The sequence below is a fragment of the Myzus persicae genome, unplaced genomic scaffold (assembly GCF_001856785.1).
Source record: "Myzus persicae strain clone G006 unplaced genomic scaffold, MPER_G0061.0, whole genome shotgun sequence".
In the NCBI taxonomy this organism is placed as follows: Eukaryota; Metazoa; Arthropoda; class Insecta; order Hemiptera; family Aphididae; genus Myzus; species Myzus persicae.
The window spans coordinates 213,772-232,547 of record NW_019103825.1 but is presented as its reverse complement, the minus strand read 5'-3'; the positions used below and the strand labels follow the sequence as shown (position 1 = coordinate 232,547).

Below are 18,776 nucleotides of genomic sequence, written 5' to 3'. Positions count from 1 at the left end.
AGTGAACACTTAATTTTTTGTTGTTCATTATTTTTTTTATCTTTTATTGTATGTAGTTTCTTCACATTTTTATTTTATTTCAATACAATATGTTCTTTTTAAGTAAATTATGCCACTTAATGCGATGTGACAATTAAAAGAAACTTATAACGAGGAAAAAATGTAATAAATTGGTTTTCTTGCGTTGACTCACGGTGGTCCTGGCCCCTGGGTAGCCGAATGTTGATTGAGATGGCTGGGCTCTGACGGCGGGCAGTACTGGTCGTTGATCAGGACAGTGTATCGGTGGGCTGAGGCGTCTCGGCTCGGACGTTAAAAATACTCGTCCGACTAGTTTCGACCAATTGGCAATTAATATTGGTCCCTAGTACGGAAGAATATGCGATTAGTATAGTTCTACAGCTCTCCGGGATTAGGCACCATTTTAATGCATTTGATATTGGATCCATTTAGACAGCATGTCACCGCTTAACTGTATATGACATACTAATTGTTGCGATGCAAAACGGAACGGTACTCATCAGCGGTCACGGGGTGTTATTTACGCACCTTCCGGCATCGTCCGTGAACGAGTCTTGATGGTTGGTGTATTGGCCTTTTGATGGAATCTGATTTTATTCGTTCTTCGGAGCGTGTTGTTTTCCCTCAAGTACTATTATGATTTGGTGTTTCACTCATCCGTACCTGGCTGGCTATCGGTATTCAGCACGTGTCGTTCATTTTCTCCACTGTATGCGCTGTTATACGGGGAGCGGTCAAATGTTCTCGTTACAACGTAGAACGAATACGGCCAATTCGTTATTTTTATCAGGCATTACGATCGACCTTTACCCACTATCTAACGTTTTTATTGATAAAATGATACTGACTTAAATATATTCCTCAACAATGTTTATTTTAACACAAGGACAGGATAATATAATTTATTGAAATAAAGCTATTTTTATTTAATTAGGTGCTAAATTGCTAGACTCACTCATCTGGTCAGTTGTCTTCATCCTTGAATTGCACAGCTTCTTTATCTTTTATCATGGACTTGTAAGTCAAATTGGCTACAATGTGCGTAACACTATTGACGCTTACGTTCTGATCCGGTTTGTTAGGAACAATGTTTCGGCTCAATTTTTCCCAATAAATCCACAAACTTAGCGGAAACAATTAATATGGATTTCTAGTTTTTATGACAGGGCGTAATTTATTAGCAGCACTGCTAATGAAAAACATGTTTTTCCACTACCCTGTTCATATCATTTTAAATATCAAATTATAACAAATGAACTACTTGTCCGAAATTTGATTACTATAACCAAGTGAACTCCAAAAAATATTTTGCTTTAGAATAAAAAAAAAAAAATAAAGAAATAATTACATTGTCTTACATTAAATTTACCACGCCATATAAAATAACTTTTATAAATAACAATTTTTTTTCATTTTGCGACCCTAGTTACACTTTATTCATAATGATTAGGCATTTTTTTACTACTGTAATAATTTTTGTAAATTTGTCTTTTCAATAGAAATTAGAAAAAAATGGTATATTGAAATGTTATTTTATTAAAAAAACGTTTGTCAAAGATAAAAAATAATGATATACAACAAATAATATCAAAATATGTTCGATAAACATTTAACATGTTTAATATAAGTTAAAAGATTTTAGATATCTAATAATAAATTAATCACAGCACATTGTTTAACTTAGATGAATGATAACATTCTATTTATACATTACCCTCAGAAATGAAATGAAATAGCTAGTCCTGTAGTAATTTGTTGAGATCTGAGAAAAACTGTGGTTAGGCCCTATAAAAATGGTGTTACAAGATTGGAAGCAACTAACTGTAATATTTAAGTATTTAACTAATCCAAATCTTTATTAATTGAGAGAAGTACTATGTGAGGACTTGACGAATTTTCTAGTAAAGTATGACTTAAGTAATTTAAATGTTTGTCAAGTATTGGCAAATTTACTTTTTGTTGTTGGATGGGGAGTATTTTAGATTTTTGACCTACTAAAGTTGATACACAAAATTAATGAAAGACAATAATAGTATTAAATAATTACAATAATTTCTTTTAAAAATTATATGAAATTATTACGTGAATTTATATTAAAGTAACTCTTTTACCTATGTAATAAATTTTGTTAAATTATCTGTATGACTGTATGTCATTTTATTGTGGTATGTTTGAAACACTATTCGTAAGCCAATTCCTTACGTAGCTAAAGGAAATATAATAATATAAATAATGATATTTCAGTTGGTTCTTGGTGTGGCGTGGTGATTGGCTGAAGTCCCTAATGGGTGTCAATCATCGGCCGGCGTGGCTAGCATCCGGATGGGTGACCACCTGGGTGTATAGTGACGAATCTTAGCTCCACATACACACGTGTTACTCGAACCTTAATCGTGACGTCTACGCTGTTAGCAATAGTGCACGGTTTATTTACAATCAAAATTGGCATACAAAATAATATGTAATATACAATTAATACAAAATAAAAATAATGCAGTTGGGGCTTGGTGTGGCGTGGTGATTGGCTGAAGTCCCTAATGGGTGTCAATCATCGGCCGGCGTAGCTAGCATCCGGATGGGTGACCACCTGGGTGTTTAGTGACGAATCCTAGCTCCGCATATGCACGACTGCACGAGTTACTCAAAAGTCCAAATTGTTTATATTAATTGAACAATAAGATATAATAGAACCGCTAAAATTTACGATTCTTTCAGTGGTATCGGTAATTGGCAGTGGAAGGGGGGGGGGAAAGCTTATCACCCAGATAGTTCTCAAATAATTCCAAAATAAAATTATTTCAATACGTTATTCAGTTGCTTCAAATCTTCCTAGAAATTTTATAAAACATATGAAACTTAAATGATTAATAAAAAATATGTTGCTCTAAGAAAGACGTTTCACCTTAATGTGGTCTCTAATTGTTCAAATGCGTCTTACAAGTATGAAACATATCAAATTGTAGTTAAGCAGTTATCATTCATCTTCGTTGATTCCAAATAATTATAATCGCTCTAATATTAAAACTTTCATTGCTAAATGAGATCTGCTGACATTGATGAGCACTTGTAACACTGGGCCATCACATGCTTATAAAATATTAATACTAACTAGTTACTTCTTAAATGTACATCCATTCATACTTTCAAGTTGTAGCACATATAAAAGTCTTTATCGCCTTTTGCATATATTGTATGCTTCAAGTTATTTGAAGTTGTAATAATTAAACAAAAAAAGTTCTACTTAATATTCAAATGCATTGACCGAAAATCATACTCAAATCAATGAGTTCAATAAACAATGATTTTTTTGAAACCACTTACTATATTCCAAAGTTTATAAAATTTAAATAACAAAAAATCAACTTAAATAAGTTTTAAATTCAGGGGCGTAATTTCAGTTTTTGTTTAACTAGGGCAACTATCCACTGATTTGCCGACTCAAAATGTTGTTTTCGATGTAGATTCACATAGGATAGCGTCATAGTAGGTGAGGGGAGGAAGGGTAAATGTTCAGATATATGAACGTCACACACAGGGTTTTGAAGTACTAAACATGAACAATTTTGTCAATTATTTAGTATAATTAGAACTAAAAAGTCAAATAGAATAATTGAGTTATGTGTAAATAAATAAAAATAGTTAATAGATACCTTTCAATACTAATTTACAATTAGTTAGCAGTATTTACAGTCATAAACATAGTTAAATATTTAATAGGAGATATCTTACTTTGCGTTCGAAGTTCAGTCGGGCAGCAGCAAAGGGATTGTTGGCTACACCAAGACTAATGTCTTTCACTTTTACTTAACTACCGCCATGATTGTTAAGTTCATGTTTTCGGCGGTAATCATGGTCAAATGAACTATCACAGGCTAAACATTGTACCTTAGTACGTTTATTTTTAAGCTTCGGCAACTGAGGCTATTAGCTGTAGGTTGTGGTACTGTAGGGTTATGGAACACGTGTGTGTTTGTTTGGCAGAATTTCTAGTGGGCACCCGTAGGTTTCTATTTTATTCTTCTCGCCGGTGGTCTTCGGGGTCTGATGGTGGCAGGCTATCCGATCCCCTGTTGATGGACTGCAACGCTTCGAGCTCGCTATATACCGCGGGTCCTGGACTAAACCATCCATATGGTTTGACGGTTCGGGTCATGAGTTCGAAGCCCGAAGTTATTGACCGGCGTCAGCAGTGTTCTTCTTGGTTGGCTGGCAATGTCTTCGAGAATGGCGGTGATCGGTCTCAATCCCACATTCGGCGATAGCTGTTAGTTTCTCTTTTCTTCATAGACGTCAGCAGTGAGTATTTGTACTGGAGAGAAGGAAACGTGTCTTGGTCGTATAGCTTGTATGACGGCGATGTGCCTATATACTCGTGTCAGGCGTTAGCCTATGACGAGTTGATTGAGATGATGTGATGAGCTAGTTATTTGAGTTGGCCCACAGGTAGGGGTGAGGTTTTGGATAAGTTTCTGTCTGGTCGGTGACTGACGATGACAGTCCTAATCCACGGACGTGAGCGAACGCCGAGAGCGAGCTGCGATAGAAAAAGTTTTTACTTATGGATTTTACTGATTCTATTATGCTGGTGGTACGTGTTGAGGAAAGGATCGTCCTATTTGACACAAACCATGGGGAGGAGGTGATGGTGCGGGGACCAATGTTTTGGACGGCTTCAAGTTTGCGCCAGTTTGCTGCCGACAATAGTTGTCTTGGTCGGTCGAATGCACCTATAATTATACGCATCGACCGGCCCTCGTGTTCTTTTGATTGGCGGTTGTTTGTGCGCTCTGACGAGTAAACATGTCTTCGACCACCAATTCGACTGGTATTAAGCATGTTGCATGTTGTTTTTACTTGTATTATATGTTCTGAATGTTTGCGTAAAAACGCCTCATTTGTACGACTTGACTTTGTTAACCGTATTGTTTATTATTGTCATTGGTTATTATTTGTTGGCCGTGAGAACGGCCGTTTTAGATTATGGCATGCCGTTCGTGCTGTATCAATGGGCGCTCGCAGGCAAATGCATTTTAAGAATTATAAAATAAAAAAAAAAGTTCAACTTGATAAGCGGACACAAATATAGAAAACCAAATAAGGATCTTTTTATTCTAAGGGTCCCACTTAACCCTCTGTTAGTCGCGCGCCAAACGGGGGTGATTAAACTAGCACCCCCCACACTGCCCAACTCGCGCGACTATGGTGTTAAAACAGAGGGTTAAATAAGTCATGAAAAGGTTAGTACGCCTAAGGGCTATGGATAGTTGAAGCTGTGGTGATGATAGTAGGCTAGCCGCTAGCGGTAGTATACTATCATCCCGGGTCGATTGCATTGCAATGATCTTTTTCTACTAACTACCAAGGTATTCGATATTGTATAAGCATAACAATAAAAGAAAATATATAAATATTACCAAAAGAAATTAGAACATAATTAAGTATCCTAATTTGTATCCATAGTTTTAAAGCCAGTCGGTTAGCGTTGTACCAGTACTTATAATTAATAATAACTTAAATACTGTCAACACTAATTAGTGATTTGTCTATCACAAAAAAATTATAAAAACTAATTTTAAAAGTCTAATATATCAAAAAATATAGCAAAATATTTATTAAGAAATAATGGGGGTTGACGGTATGAAGAGTTAATGTAAAGTTTTCAGTATTTATTTATTTATGAGTTTTAATTTAAAAATATGGTATGATGAGTTAAAATTATATTGTCTTAAAATTCAAAATATATTTTCATCTCATTTCTTTTAACATTGCACTTAATCTATTTTTTCCAACACATTTACTAAGGACAAAAGTAAAATTTAAATATTCTAAAATTTGAATTTTTTGTATACTTTTTCAAAATGTATGCTAGTTACAGTTTGAAACACGATATAATTTTAATTCAAACATTAAATTATTTAAGTCAAAAGTAACTTTAACGTAAAAGAGCCCTTCGACCTCTTTCAATTAATTTTTTTGAATCCATAATAACTTTCATTAATTTTACACATTATTTTATTGTACTGAGGTAAAGTCGATAGAACTCTGATCATATTATTTCACTTTTTTTCATACATTTTTTTTTTTGATTCTCAAAACGCATTTGCCTGCGGGCGCCCATGACCTCCTTCAAATTGTATATTCTATAAATCAACTTTAGTTCAACTTTTTATTTAAACTTTTTAAATTTTGATAACCAGCTGGTTCCTTAAAATATTCATTTTCTCAACATATAATTATTGTAAATAACGCTATGGGTTTAGGAATACTAATATTGTCGACTGCAGTCTTTAATGTTTGTTTTTAATACAACTTTTTTCATATTTTTTTTTTGATTCTCAAAACGCATTTGCCCGCGGGCGCCCATGCCCCCCTTCCCATTTTTATTTTTAAAATTAAATCCTATTTGATTTTTTTGTATATTTTTTTAAATTGATTTCTTTAACTCATTTACCTGCGGGCGCCTATGCCCCCCTTCCCATTTTTATTTCTTAAAGTTAACTCTAGTCCAACATTTTATTCACATTTTTTAAGTGCTGACAACCAGCTGGTTCCTTAAAATATTCATTTTCTTTTCATATAATTATTGTAAATAAGGCTATGGGTTTAGGAATACTATAATATTGTCGACTGCAGTCTTTAATGTTTGTTTTTAATGCAACTTTTTTTAATATTTTTTTTTTTGAAACTCAAAACGCATTTGCCCGTGCGCGCCCATGCCCCCCTTTTTATTTTTATTTTTAAACATGAATCCTATTTGATTTTTTATACATTTTTCTTTTTTGATTCCTATAATTCATTTGCCAGCTGGCGCAAATGTCCCAATTCCCATTTTTACTGTTAAAATTGAATTCTTAATGACTTTAATAATGTTCACGGCAAAAAATTGTATTATAAATAAAATGTTCTGAATAATAATGTTAGCGCTATCTATCGTTATACCTTGTAATTTTTTCAGCACGAGTGTGAAAGACTTTCCAAGAATACCATTCACTTTGGTTACTAGATGACACTGCCGTATGGCGTGTAGATTTTTGTTTTAAATGTAATTGTCGTTTCGAACATTCTATTTTTCTAACATTCTAGCAGATCGACTCTGATTTAGTATTCGCAATACGTAGCTAAATAAAGCTTTATTATTTGAATAATAACATGCTAATAAATGTCGTTTGAGCATAAATAGTTTTAATAGTTTGAATATCTTCCATCGTCAAAATTTGAATGCTGATCACACTTTAAAAACTCAGATGTGTTGAAAAAACACAGATATTTGTAAAGCCCAATGCATTTATCGCTCCGCTCAGAATGTATAGACTAAGCAAAATGATCGAGGTTGTTACTTATTCAGATTCATAATAAGATTAGTGTTCAAATAATATAATATGAACGAGCTTTAAATTGAAACATTTGCTATATTCCACCTAAATGAGTACCTCCTTAAGGTAAAACTGGTAGTGCTCTGACATTATCTTATCTTAACTGTTAATATAAGTCACTACATTGTAGTATAAATAGCTTAATATTTATCTAAACAAGTATTTTGGAAGTTCCCAGTTTCGTAACAATTACATACATAATAATATAATATATTATTATATAATACTCTTTGAATAGCAACAAAGTAGCGAAAATCTTTATTTCTGTTTAAATATTGAATTTAATAAAAAATCAAACTTGGAATGCCCATGAAAAAAATTTGCATTGTATATTATGTATTATTATGAGATTTCTTTAAAAACTACTTATGAGGACCTTAGTGTTGTATTTTCAAGTCTTTGTAATTATTAATGTTTAAAATTGAAGGAATATAAAATTATTTACAAATTGAACATAATGGCAGCAAGATATATGATTATTTAATGTTGTGATGTCTTTTTTTAATTTTGTGTATAAGAAAAATATTGATGTATCAATACATACTGTAAAATATTTTATAATGTTAATATATGTATAATTTATATACTTACAAGAAGGTAATCTCTGCTTGGATTAGAAATAATCCTGGTATCATTTGTGGTGATGATGATCATTGTCGCCCTAGACTTAGATGAAAATATTATTATAAATAATTATGCTTGAATACTTTTTGATAATCTTAAGAGGACGCCAGACCCGCATGTGTTGTCCAGTATAATACTAACGCTTAACATAGCAAATTGTACGTTCTGAATAATTGATTTAATTCTTGTTATGATTAATACTGGAAAAAATTGAGCCATTATCAAATTTAGAAGTAAGAATATTATCAAGTGAACCAAATAAGGTTTTTTTATATTTTTATTTTTAAGTAAGTTATGTGAAAATTAAAATTCACAATTTTAGGCTTGCTCCCCACCAAAAATATCCCATTATCTCTCCGAAAAATAAACAGTTTTTTAGTTGTGTGGGATGGAACCACATTCCTCTTTACATTAAAAATTGGAGCCCTTCATCCCTGAAATTTTAATGAATTTCCGGCTATGATCATTGAATATTTAAATATTTAATCTCTTTTCAACGTAAACTGATTGATAGGTACTTATTTTAGACTTAACTGATAATTTGTTGTATACCAGATACTATTGATTATAAATACTAGTAATAATATGTAATAACTATTAATTCTTAGTATTTATAATCAATGCTTATACCTACGTAAAATGTTGTAACATTTTACCTAGGTACTTAGGTACCAATAAAATATTTATTGACGTCTGAAAGTTATCATACTATAATCGGCAAAATCATACTTCACGTGTAACCTAAAGTAAAACTGGGCGGTGGTAAACTCTCCCGATTTTATGGTAAACTCTCCCGATTTTTCAAATTAGTAAACTCTCCCGATGGTAAACTCTCCCGGGTTAATATTATGTTTACTTGAAGTAAATGTGTAAGCTCTCCTGGGTCAACTTTATAGTTACCTGTAGGAAGTATGTAAGCTCTCCCGAGTTGTTTTAAATGTTATTGCTACACTACGAGTTGGCTACACTGCAGAGATTGTGATTGATTATTTTTAATAGAAACTGAAATGTATATTTGATTTTTTGAAATTTTATTTTTTATTGTATTTTGACTATAATATCATGTTCATAGCAGCTAAAGACATTAATTTATATTGTTATTATTATTATTATTATTATTATTATTATTATATATGATTGACTATTTTTAAACGCAACTTAAATGTATATTAAATTTATTTTATGATTTTTACTAGACCCGGGAGAGTTTACATGTTCTCTTCAGGTAGTACTAAACTAGAACCGGGAGAGTTTACACGTTTTCGTCAGGTAGTACTGGAGTAGACCCGGGAGAGTTTACACGTTTTCGTCAGGTAGTACTGGAGTAGACCCGGGAGAGTTTACCATCGGGAGAGTTTACCATCGGGAGAGTTTACAATCGCCCGTAAAACTCACGGTCATTTTTTTTTTAAATTTGAAATACTCGTATTTAGTACGGCAGATCGATAATCGATATAAGTTTTTGAAACACATTTAAGAGAAACTATTAATATTTTACTTCATTCAATTTGCTTGCAATAAATTATAAACGTTGACATTTTGTACATTTTGATATATATAGGTACTACCTATTAATATGCATGTGTGAAAACTGAAACAATTTTTCAACTGGTGATATACTATAGTGGCGTGGAGTAGAGAAGAGATTAATCGAGAGGCTGTCGACTCTGAGTTTTTTAAGGGGTTGTGGGTGGGTAATGGCCAATAGTTGCTGATAATTTAGTACCTATGAACTATGATAGTATAGGCTTATAGGCTAAAGTACTTATTTTAGTGATAACTACGATAGGTAGTTGCAAATATTACAATTAATTCTGTGTTATTAGGTTATTGATGCCGCAAGGTGGATGACATATTAGACTATCCCCGGAAAAGTGTCAAGTTCGCCACATCACTGATCTGCCATATTTATCATTAGTCACTAACATAACTCAAAACCATATTATGGCCTACGATTTAGGTAGGTAATACCATTAGAAACGCCGGCAAACTGCTTTTTTTTGGTTTATAGACCGTTCAACAAAGAAATATTGCTTAATAAATTGTTGTGGGTGATCGTAAATAATTGTTATATGATTAAACAACTGCAGAAATCACTTGTTTTTAATAAAAATCAAATGACTATTTTATTTATTTATTCTATATGGCCATGGAATTTAAATCGCTTTATAATTTGATCTTGATAAATTATTTTAAATCTAGTCTAGAGTAACATAAGACATTTCAGCTTTGTAAATGTTATTATTATTTGTATCATTTTATTAGTTCATTAAATTTCTGTGGGCTGTTTGCCAATAATTCATATAGTGGGGATTACAATTCTTGGCTACTTCTTTTTAAAATTTTGCTTATAACTTTGAAGTTAACACAAACAGGCTTATTGAATTTTTATGTCAAAACAATCCATAATATTCTAATACATTACTCATATAACTTTAAGGATTTGATGGTTAATAAATAATTAATGAAACCATAATACTATTTAATAATTTAAATTAATTAATTCATCCATCATTAAAATTAGTTGTAAAAATATAAATAAAAACATATCTGTCATTAAATAGAACTACGAAAATCAGTACCTAGTCTATATTCTAGTACCTAATATTGTAGTATATAATACAATATTAATATAATATATCAGCTATTTTGTTGTGAAAATATATTTTTAATATAGGTAGGTAGGCGCCTATTTTTTTTTAAATTGTATAAGACACATTTTTGGTGTATCCAAATAAACTTAATGGAATATCGTGGCTCAGAACAGATGATTATTCTTTGAAAGAAATATTAAATTACTAATATTATGTATAACCAAGTAACAAATGATTAAATTATTGGGTTACGTTTCCATCGACATTATATTAATGGTAAAGACTGTAGGCACTGCCTATTACCTAAGTCTATTGGTAATTTATAGTTTATTATAATATACAAACCGAGAAGTATAATTTATTTTATGCCAACGGGATCGAGAAAAACTGTGTCTCTCGACTCTCATACTTTGTAATAATTATTTTACATAACTTTTATTATATGTTTACCAAACTTCAAGTATTCACATCAATTGTTTTTTGAAAATTAATAGTTCTTGCCCTATCCTGTAATTTGTTGTAAGTATTAATAAATATTAACAAATCTGTAAATAATTATCCATGTAAATGTATGTTGTGTACTCTGTTTATACGATAGATCTAATTATAAATGTAGTGTGAAGAATAATGTACACGAATAGTGTTTGACAGAATAATAATTTAAATTTTTATTTAACAATTATAATACATAAATTATAAATGGCTGTTAATTTTCTAAACAGACAGAACAATAATTAAAATTACATGTTCATAATTTGAGAAACAAGAATGTGTATATTTCTTTTTTGATAAAAAATAATATGGTTTTTCAATAATTTAGTATAAAAGGTCATATTAATTTATATAGTGAATGACATTTTAGGATTTAGCATAATATAAATAAGAATCATCTCCCTGGTTTTAATTAATGTGTCAGTCAAATGCAGACACAGCACTTTGTTAATCAAACAAAATAAGGTACCTACATTAAATATTTTAATAATATTATATATAATACATCTGAGAATAGTTTTTGATAGAATATAACGATTTGTTAATATTCGTTAAAAATAGATTACTTATCTTAAATACGTTTTTAAGACAATTTTTGAGATTTAAGATACGTATTATTACGTTATTTGAACTTTTTTGCATTTTAAGTCAGCACTGGTGATACGGATATACTTTTACCCTGTTCAGTACAGCTATATAAAGCTCACTGGTTTTATAGATCACTTTACTAAAAGGTCTCTCCTAGTTCGTCACTACATTCCTATTTTTTTTATAATCCCCACCATTTATAACCCCATGGTGGGGCGTATTTGTGGTGGGAGAAGGGAACACAGTACAGATTTGGAACTACACATATAGAACAACAACAGTCCAGGATCAGCTGCTATCGCTGTCAGTGGTGCCTTTCAGATTCGGTTTATTTTATTTGGAGGTAATTATATATATTTTATTTTATTTAGAATTAATTAAACAATTATTTATACCCGTAAATAATAATTATTGCTGATACAAATATTCCCACAAATTAATATATTATAAGTTATTATTAAAATTTTTCAAATATTACCTTTATACAATATTCAAGTGAACAAATTCGTATTTAAAACATAGGGATTTCATTACAATTCTATAATATTTAAGTTAGTAAGATTTAATTTTGTTTTCCAATAAAATGTAAAGTTAAATAATATGTGTTTTTTCCAAAAAAAATATATTTAAAATATTATTTTTTGGCTTTATTTAATACTAATTATATTAAAAATGTTTTAAAAATATTTTAGATACCTAGGCATCTAAAGTCATTTACAATTAAAATTAAATTAAATAGATAACTTTTAAACTATTTCGAATGTTTTATACTATTATAATTATAAAACCTTGTATTAGTTTAATTGCAATGAATAGTTTAATATTATACTTGAATTTATATTGCATTTTTGGCTTTATTTATAAATAATTTTAATTTTAAGCAATTTGAAACATTTTTTTACCAAGTATTTCCAGCTTTCTGGTTGCCCAAATATGCGAATATAGGTAGTTTAATTTTGTCACAAAGCGTGGGCTTGTGCAAAACTACAGTATGTTCCAAATATTTCTATATTTAAGATTTGGCGTTGACATTTTTATATTCATAATTATTATTGTAACAAGATACGATACTAATAACTTTATCGATATCAAATAAATTCTGATTATTAACTTAAATATTGTTTATAAATTAAGCAGATATACAACGGTGGTTTTAAATTAGTTCTGAAAATTAACCAAGTTTCCAAGATAAATTGAAAATCGAAAGATTATTATATATAACTAATCTAGTCCTGGTTTTTTCTCAATTTATTTAAATTTTAAATTTTAAAATTGTCTTTATAACCACGATAAAAACTAAAAAGTGTCGTAAATTAGTTATCATTGCCATAAATAATTGTTGCGTTAAATTCACAATGATTGATTCATAATGTGATTTACGTTTTAATTATCGTGTTATTAAAATTAAAACAAATTTAGCAACTAAAATTTAACAACTAGTGGGGGCGGTGAGGTGTTTGGTCGGAATTTGGGTCGGTTGAGTGCATACCGCAACGGCGGCGTACAACTATTTTTAAACGTCCGCTGCGTGGTGCCGCGCGGTGGTATCGTTTTACTCACTGTAAATGGCGGGTACCAGACTGTTTTATTTTTTATTTTATACTTCGGCATTAGCAACTTTGCTATTTTTGTCCGATTCCACGGAAGCCTATTTTTCTTTCAAAATAGATAATAGCAGAAAATAAGAAGGAATTGTGAGACCATTACCTTTCTAAATTACCCATGGGATACTCTTTACTCAACTTACATTTTTTTAAATAACAATTATCATTAATTAGACATTTTAAATATTTTTTATTTTTCAAGATCATAAATGTTTATAATCATGGTTATAATATACATAATCGGTATTATACAACTTACGTAGTTGATTAAAATTGTACTATTTTTCATAAATACATTTTTTTTTTAAAAGGTCCACACCATGTCAACATACCTACATGACTACATGAGTTATTATAATTTATAGATGTGGATATAATAAGATATTATTTATTGGTGTTTAAATGCCATTCTCTAATATTAAAGCCAAATACCTTTTATTTTAAAATAATTAAGACACATTTTCCTTAGCACCTAATAAACAATACACAATATACATACCTACACTTTAATTGTTGCAGTTTTAAAATCAATGTTTTATTTTTTTATAATAGCTAACAGAAAACAGTAAATACTTGCCAAACTAATGAACTAAATCTATCCATCATAATTTATGATATTTAGTTGTTATTGTCCTATGTCCTAATTTTATTAGGTATATTATAAGTATATAGTGTTAAAATATAATATATAGTTAGATGATATATAATGGTTTTGCAACCAGTACCTACATTTTCCATTTTTAAATCTTTTGTATCAATTAGTAAGCTTATAAGAGTGGATAGATTTTGCATTATTTAAACCATTATTTTATATTAAAGATGTAATCGTAAAATAAATTATAAGTACCTAACTATATTTTTTTTTAATAAGTTTTGTAAGCTCAAATTGTAATAGTATTTACAATAGTTGTTCACTTGTTCTTAATATATAATTTATTTTACACAATTTAGTTTGCTTTAAGAAGTGTATTAATTAATTTATACTTTTGACTTGTGATCCTTGGATTTCATGTGGTCAATCAGGATATTGTTTAGTTTTCTTTGTTTTTCATATTGACGACATTAAGTTGATATTTGTTTTACTGTTAATTGTGTTACACATGTTGAATATGTCCAACATGTAGTATATTATTAGGTAGGTATTATTAAGTACACATACCTATATTATTTGGATATAGACCAAAGACTTCAATCATAGCCCATAGGTACGTAAACTCCAAATTATTGTCATACATTATTTTGAAAGTTTTTAAAAATATAATTTGTTTTTTGAACAATTATATTTTATTAGAATTTTATTATGGGTTAAATACTATCTATAACTACATTTAGTTATTTTCCAAACAAGTGTTTCCGGAAAAATATTCATTTAATGTAGAAATGATAACTCTATTAGTATATTAAAGTTGAAAATATAAACTGAAATTGAGTATTATTTTTAACCTAATTCTAAAAATAAAAAACCGATTATCCTTTAAAAATAACTCGACCTATTGAGCGTTTAAGTAAGAAAATGGCTTACGCATAAACACATACCTTAATTATTTATATATAATAAATAGGTAGTAGGTAATAAATATATACAATGTACCTACGTATTATATTGAATGCAACAAAACAATCCATTGTTGTAATTAATAATTATTATTATAAACTAAGGATATTTTAGGATTCCTTTTTTCTGTTTCATCTCTTAAATTTAAGTTAATTTATGTACTTGTGTTATGAAATGATAGTTTTTTCTAGGAATACTTCATATTACATAGTGTTTTACTGAACTGTTATATTTTGTAATAGAGGGGTAGAAAAAAAACTTCAAAATGGACGCTATTAAGAAGAAGATGCAGGCCATGAAAATGGAGAAGGATAGTGCCATGGACAAGGCCGACACTTGTGAAGGCCAGTCCAAGGATGCGAACCTTCGTGCAGACAAAGTAAACATGAAAAATATTTCAAGTTAACATTTTTTAACTAGTATAAATTTTGTTTTAAATTAGGTGAATGAAGATGTGAGAGATTGTCAAAAGAAATTGACCCAGGTAGAAAGTGATCTGGACACAAACAAGAATAAGTTGGAAGAGGCCATCAAACAGTTAGAGGATAGAGAAAAGGCACTTACTGCTGTAAGTTAACATTAAGTATTAATATACATAAGATGTTTTAATATTCATTTGTTTAAAGGCTGAAAGTGAAGTAGCCGCTTTGAACAGGAAAGTCCAGATGATTGAAGAAGACCTTGAAAGATCCGAAGAAAGGTCCCAAGCTGCTGCATCGAAATTGGCTGAGGCTTCTCAAGCAGCTGATGAATCTCAACGGTAAGTTGGAGATAGACATTTATACATTTCATGTACATAATTTCTGTGCATTACTTATACAAATCATATATTTAGTATGTGCAAAGTACTCGAAAACCGTAGCCAGCAAGACGAGGAACGTATGGACCAATTGACTAACCAATTGAAGGAAGCTCGTCTTTTAGCTGAAGATGCTGATGGAAAATCTGATGAGGTAATAACAAATAATACCATAATCAATAAGAAAAAAAATTTAAAAATATATTAAATTTAAGGTTTCGAGAAAACTTGCTTTTGTTGAAGATGAACTTGAAGTAGCAGAGGACCGTGTGAAATCTGGTGACTCGTAAGTAAAATTTGGATGCATACAACATACGATATTATTGAAATTTTAATTTATAGAAAAATCATGGAGCTGGAAGAAGAATTGAAAGTTGTCGGAAACAGCTTGAAATCGTTGGAAGTTTCTGAAGAAAAGGTAATAGATTAGTGTAAAAATATTAAGATTATAAAAAAATTTAAATTTTGAAAAAAATTTGTTTTAGGCCAATCAACGAGTGGAAGAGTACAAGCATCAAATCAAACAGCTCACTGTTAAATTAAAGGAGGTAAACTTTTAAGTTTTTATAAATAATATTACATTTCACAACTAAAACCTTAAAAAAACTGTATATAAATATTTATTTTATATTTCAGGCTGAAGCTCGTGCTGAATTTGCCGAGAAGACCGTTAAGAAACTGCAGAAGGAAGTTGACAGACTTGAAGGTAAGTCTCGCGATTTAATTTTCATAAATAATACATTTATACAAAATGTTGTATTTATATTATATTATTATTATACTTATTAGTCTAGCTCAATGGAATATGTGCAGCTATATACTTACGCTTTGTTATTGTTATTATTTTATTTTTTATTTTTATTTTTAATAGCTTAACATTTAGACGATCGGGGCTTTGTTTATCAATGTGTTATTTACGTTTGTTTTGTACAATAATGTGTTGTTTTTCAGATGATCTCTTCAAAGAGAAAGAAAAATCCAAAGAAATCACGGATGACTTGGATTCGACATTTGCTGAACTCACTGGCTACTAACCAAATACAAATTCTGCATAGCCTTCACTTGTTTTCTTCTTGTTTTTTTATGTTCGAGTTTTGTCATAAACCAACGTAGCTTTTTGTAAAAATAATGCTTTTTTATTTTTTTTTCACATAATTTGCTTTTTTTGTCGTTTTAATATGTTTTGTCTCCAGTTGTTGCTGTACAAATTCGCTTCTATAACTGCCAGGTACAATAATGGTTCAATATTTAAAAAAAAAAAACATTGATGCATGTTATTAAATATGAGCTTTTTTACATTATGTGAATAACTACAATTTTTGATTTTTATTAATGCAATCAATGGCGTCATTTCAGTTTTTAAAAGGGGGAGGGGAAAAAGTTTTGACCAGCTCATATACCTAACTGAACCAAAAAAAAAAAAAAACAGATTGATATTTGTTTGCAAGCTAATTTCCATTTTTATCTCAATACAATTTTATAACCATAACTTAATGGCCAAAAAAGCTTGATTTAATAGCAAAAATAAACGCGGAAGAATTAAATAAATATGGTATCTATCATTATAATTTTATTTTTTTAAGAGGTAAAACAAATTAAATTACAATATAAAACACGACTGATAAGGCATAAATCAATAATCTTAATATTTAAATAGGTACCTACATAGGTAAATTTGAGAGTGACTGTTTTGTTTTTAGCATTTCTTTAGTATTGGTGTCTATATAATATATTTGAATTAAAAAAAATATTATTAATTATTAAAGTGACGATATAGTTTTCTAGTGCTCACACAATGTTATATTTCATCAGAATTATTAAAATTATAGTTATGTTATTTCACCAACAACCTCGCCAATAATTGGAATGTTCAAATTAAATGTTTTAATATTCTAAACAGGGGAAAATGCCTACCTTGCCTGCTTAAATGATGCCACTGAATGCAGTCAGTTCTTATACGAAGTTCAAATATTTGATGTCTATACATTTTTAAACAGCTTTTTCTGAACAAAACTTATACAACTTTATACAAATATGAACACGAATACGTACTAGTCATATAAATTTACATTTTTTCATTCTTCAATGTTTAAAAAAAAAATATACTTGTATTTTAAAAACTAGAAAAATTGTGTTTTGACCACATTTTTACGATTTAGTATTAAAAGAACACGTATCACAAATGTTTTAAAATTAAATTTATTTTTATGGTTGAACTCAATTTTTCAATTTGTTTACTGTGTTTATTAAAATAATTGAATACTTTTGTACAACGAGAATCTTATTATTTTTCAGATGAACTCGGCCTCAACAAAGACAGATACAAGTCTTTGGCTGACGAGATGGATTCCACGTTTGCTGAATTGGCTGGATATTAACCCTCTAGACTTAGCCACATTTTCGAAGGAATTTACATTTAAAGTAAATAATTACCCAATGATTTTATCAAATAATATTACCATCATCAATTCTATTAATAAACCAAAAGAATATTACATTAAATTATTACTGTTAGATTATTTATTGTTTGAACCAGTGCATACATAGGTATATATAATATATATAAATGTATTACGTGTGAACATATTAACCAATTAACAATTTACACTTTACAATTTTACCTGTATTCTAGCTTTATTATTATAGTATTAATGTACAATAATTATCTAGTCTTATGTTCTAAGTCACCTAGCCTTTATGACATATTATAATATTTATACCGCATAATATGTACACATTATGTCTTAAATTTTTCATTGGATTAATTTATAAACATATATTATTCATACATACTTATACATATACATAGGTGTTCAACATATATATATACAATGGAACGGGAAATATTTGTACATTGATCTATAATAAATTAACTTCTTGCGTATAAATATATATATGTTTATTGAACATCTGTATGTATATAAACATAATATGTACAAAATATTATTATTTAGGTTAATTTATTATTTAACTTATTATTAAGGACAATTTATTCGTTATAGGCTTATATACAAAGTATCTATGGTTATATTTAATAATTAATAATTATAAAAGTTAATCGTTAAGAAATATAAGTCATAATATTATTTCACAAGGTAGGTGATTTTGTAGATTAATATCTTTATT

The 18,776-nt window shown here is 29.4% G+C and overlaps 1 protein-coding gene across 2 annotated transcripts; it reads left to right on the top strand.

The window, feature by feature from the left end:
- Window positions 1–11,913: 11,913 nt before the first annotated feature.
- LOC111035357 (tropomyosin-1) lies at window positions 11,914–18,155 on the top strand. 2 transcript variants are annotated; one of them, XM_022316940.1, is made up of 10 exons: window positions 11,914–12,035; window positions 15,094–15,230; window positions 15,294–15,419; window positions 15,478–15,611; window positions 15,687–15,804; window positions 15,866–15,936; window positions 15,993–16,068; window positions 16,136–16,198; window positions 16,287–16,356; window positions 17,946–18,155. In XM_022316940.1, the coding sequence occupies exons 2-10, from the start codon at window positions 15,117–15,119 to the stop codon at window positions 18,026–18,028; spliced, it is 855 nt and encodes a 284-aa protein (XP_022172632.1). In that variant the 5' UTR covers window positions 11,914–12,035; window positions 15,094–15,116; the 3' UTR covers window positions 18,029–18,155. The 2 variants fall into 2 exon arrangements, with proteins under 2 accessions (XP_022172632.1, XP_022172633.1); XM_022316941.1 differs by lacking the exon at window positions 17,946–18,155 and adding an exon at window positions 16,602–16,733.
- The last annotated feature ends 621 nt before the right edge of the window (window positions 18,156–18,776 follow it).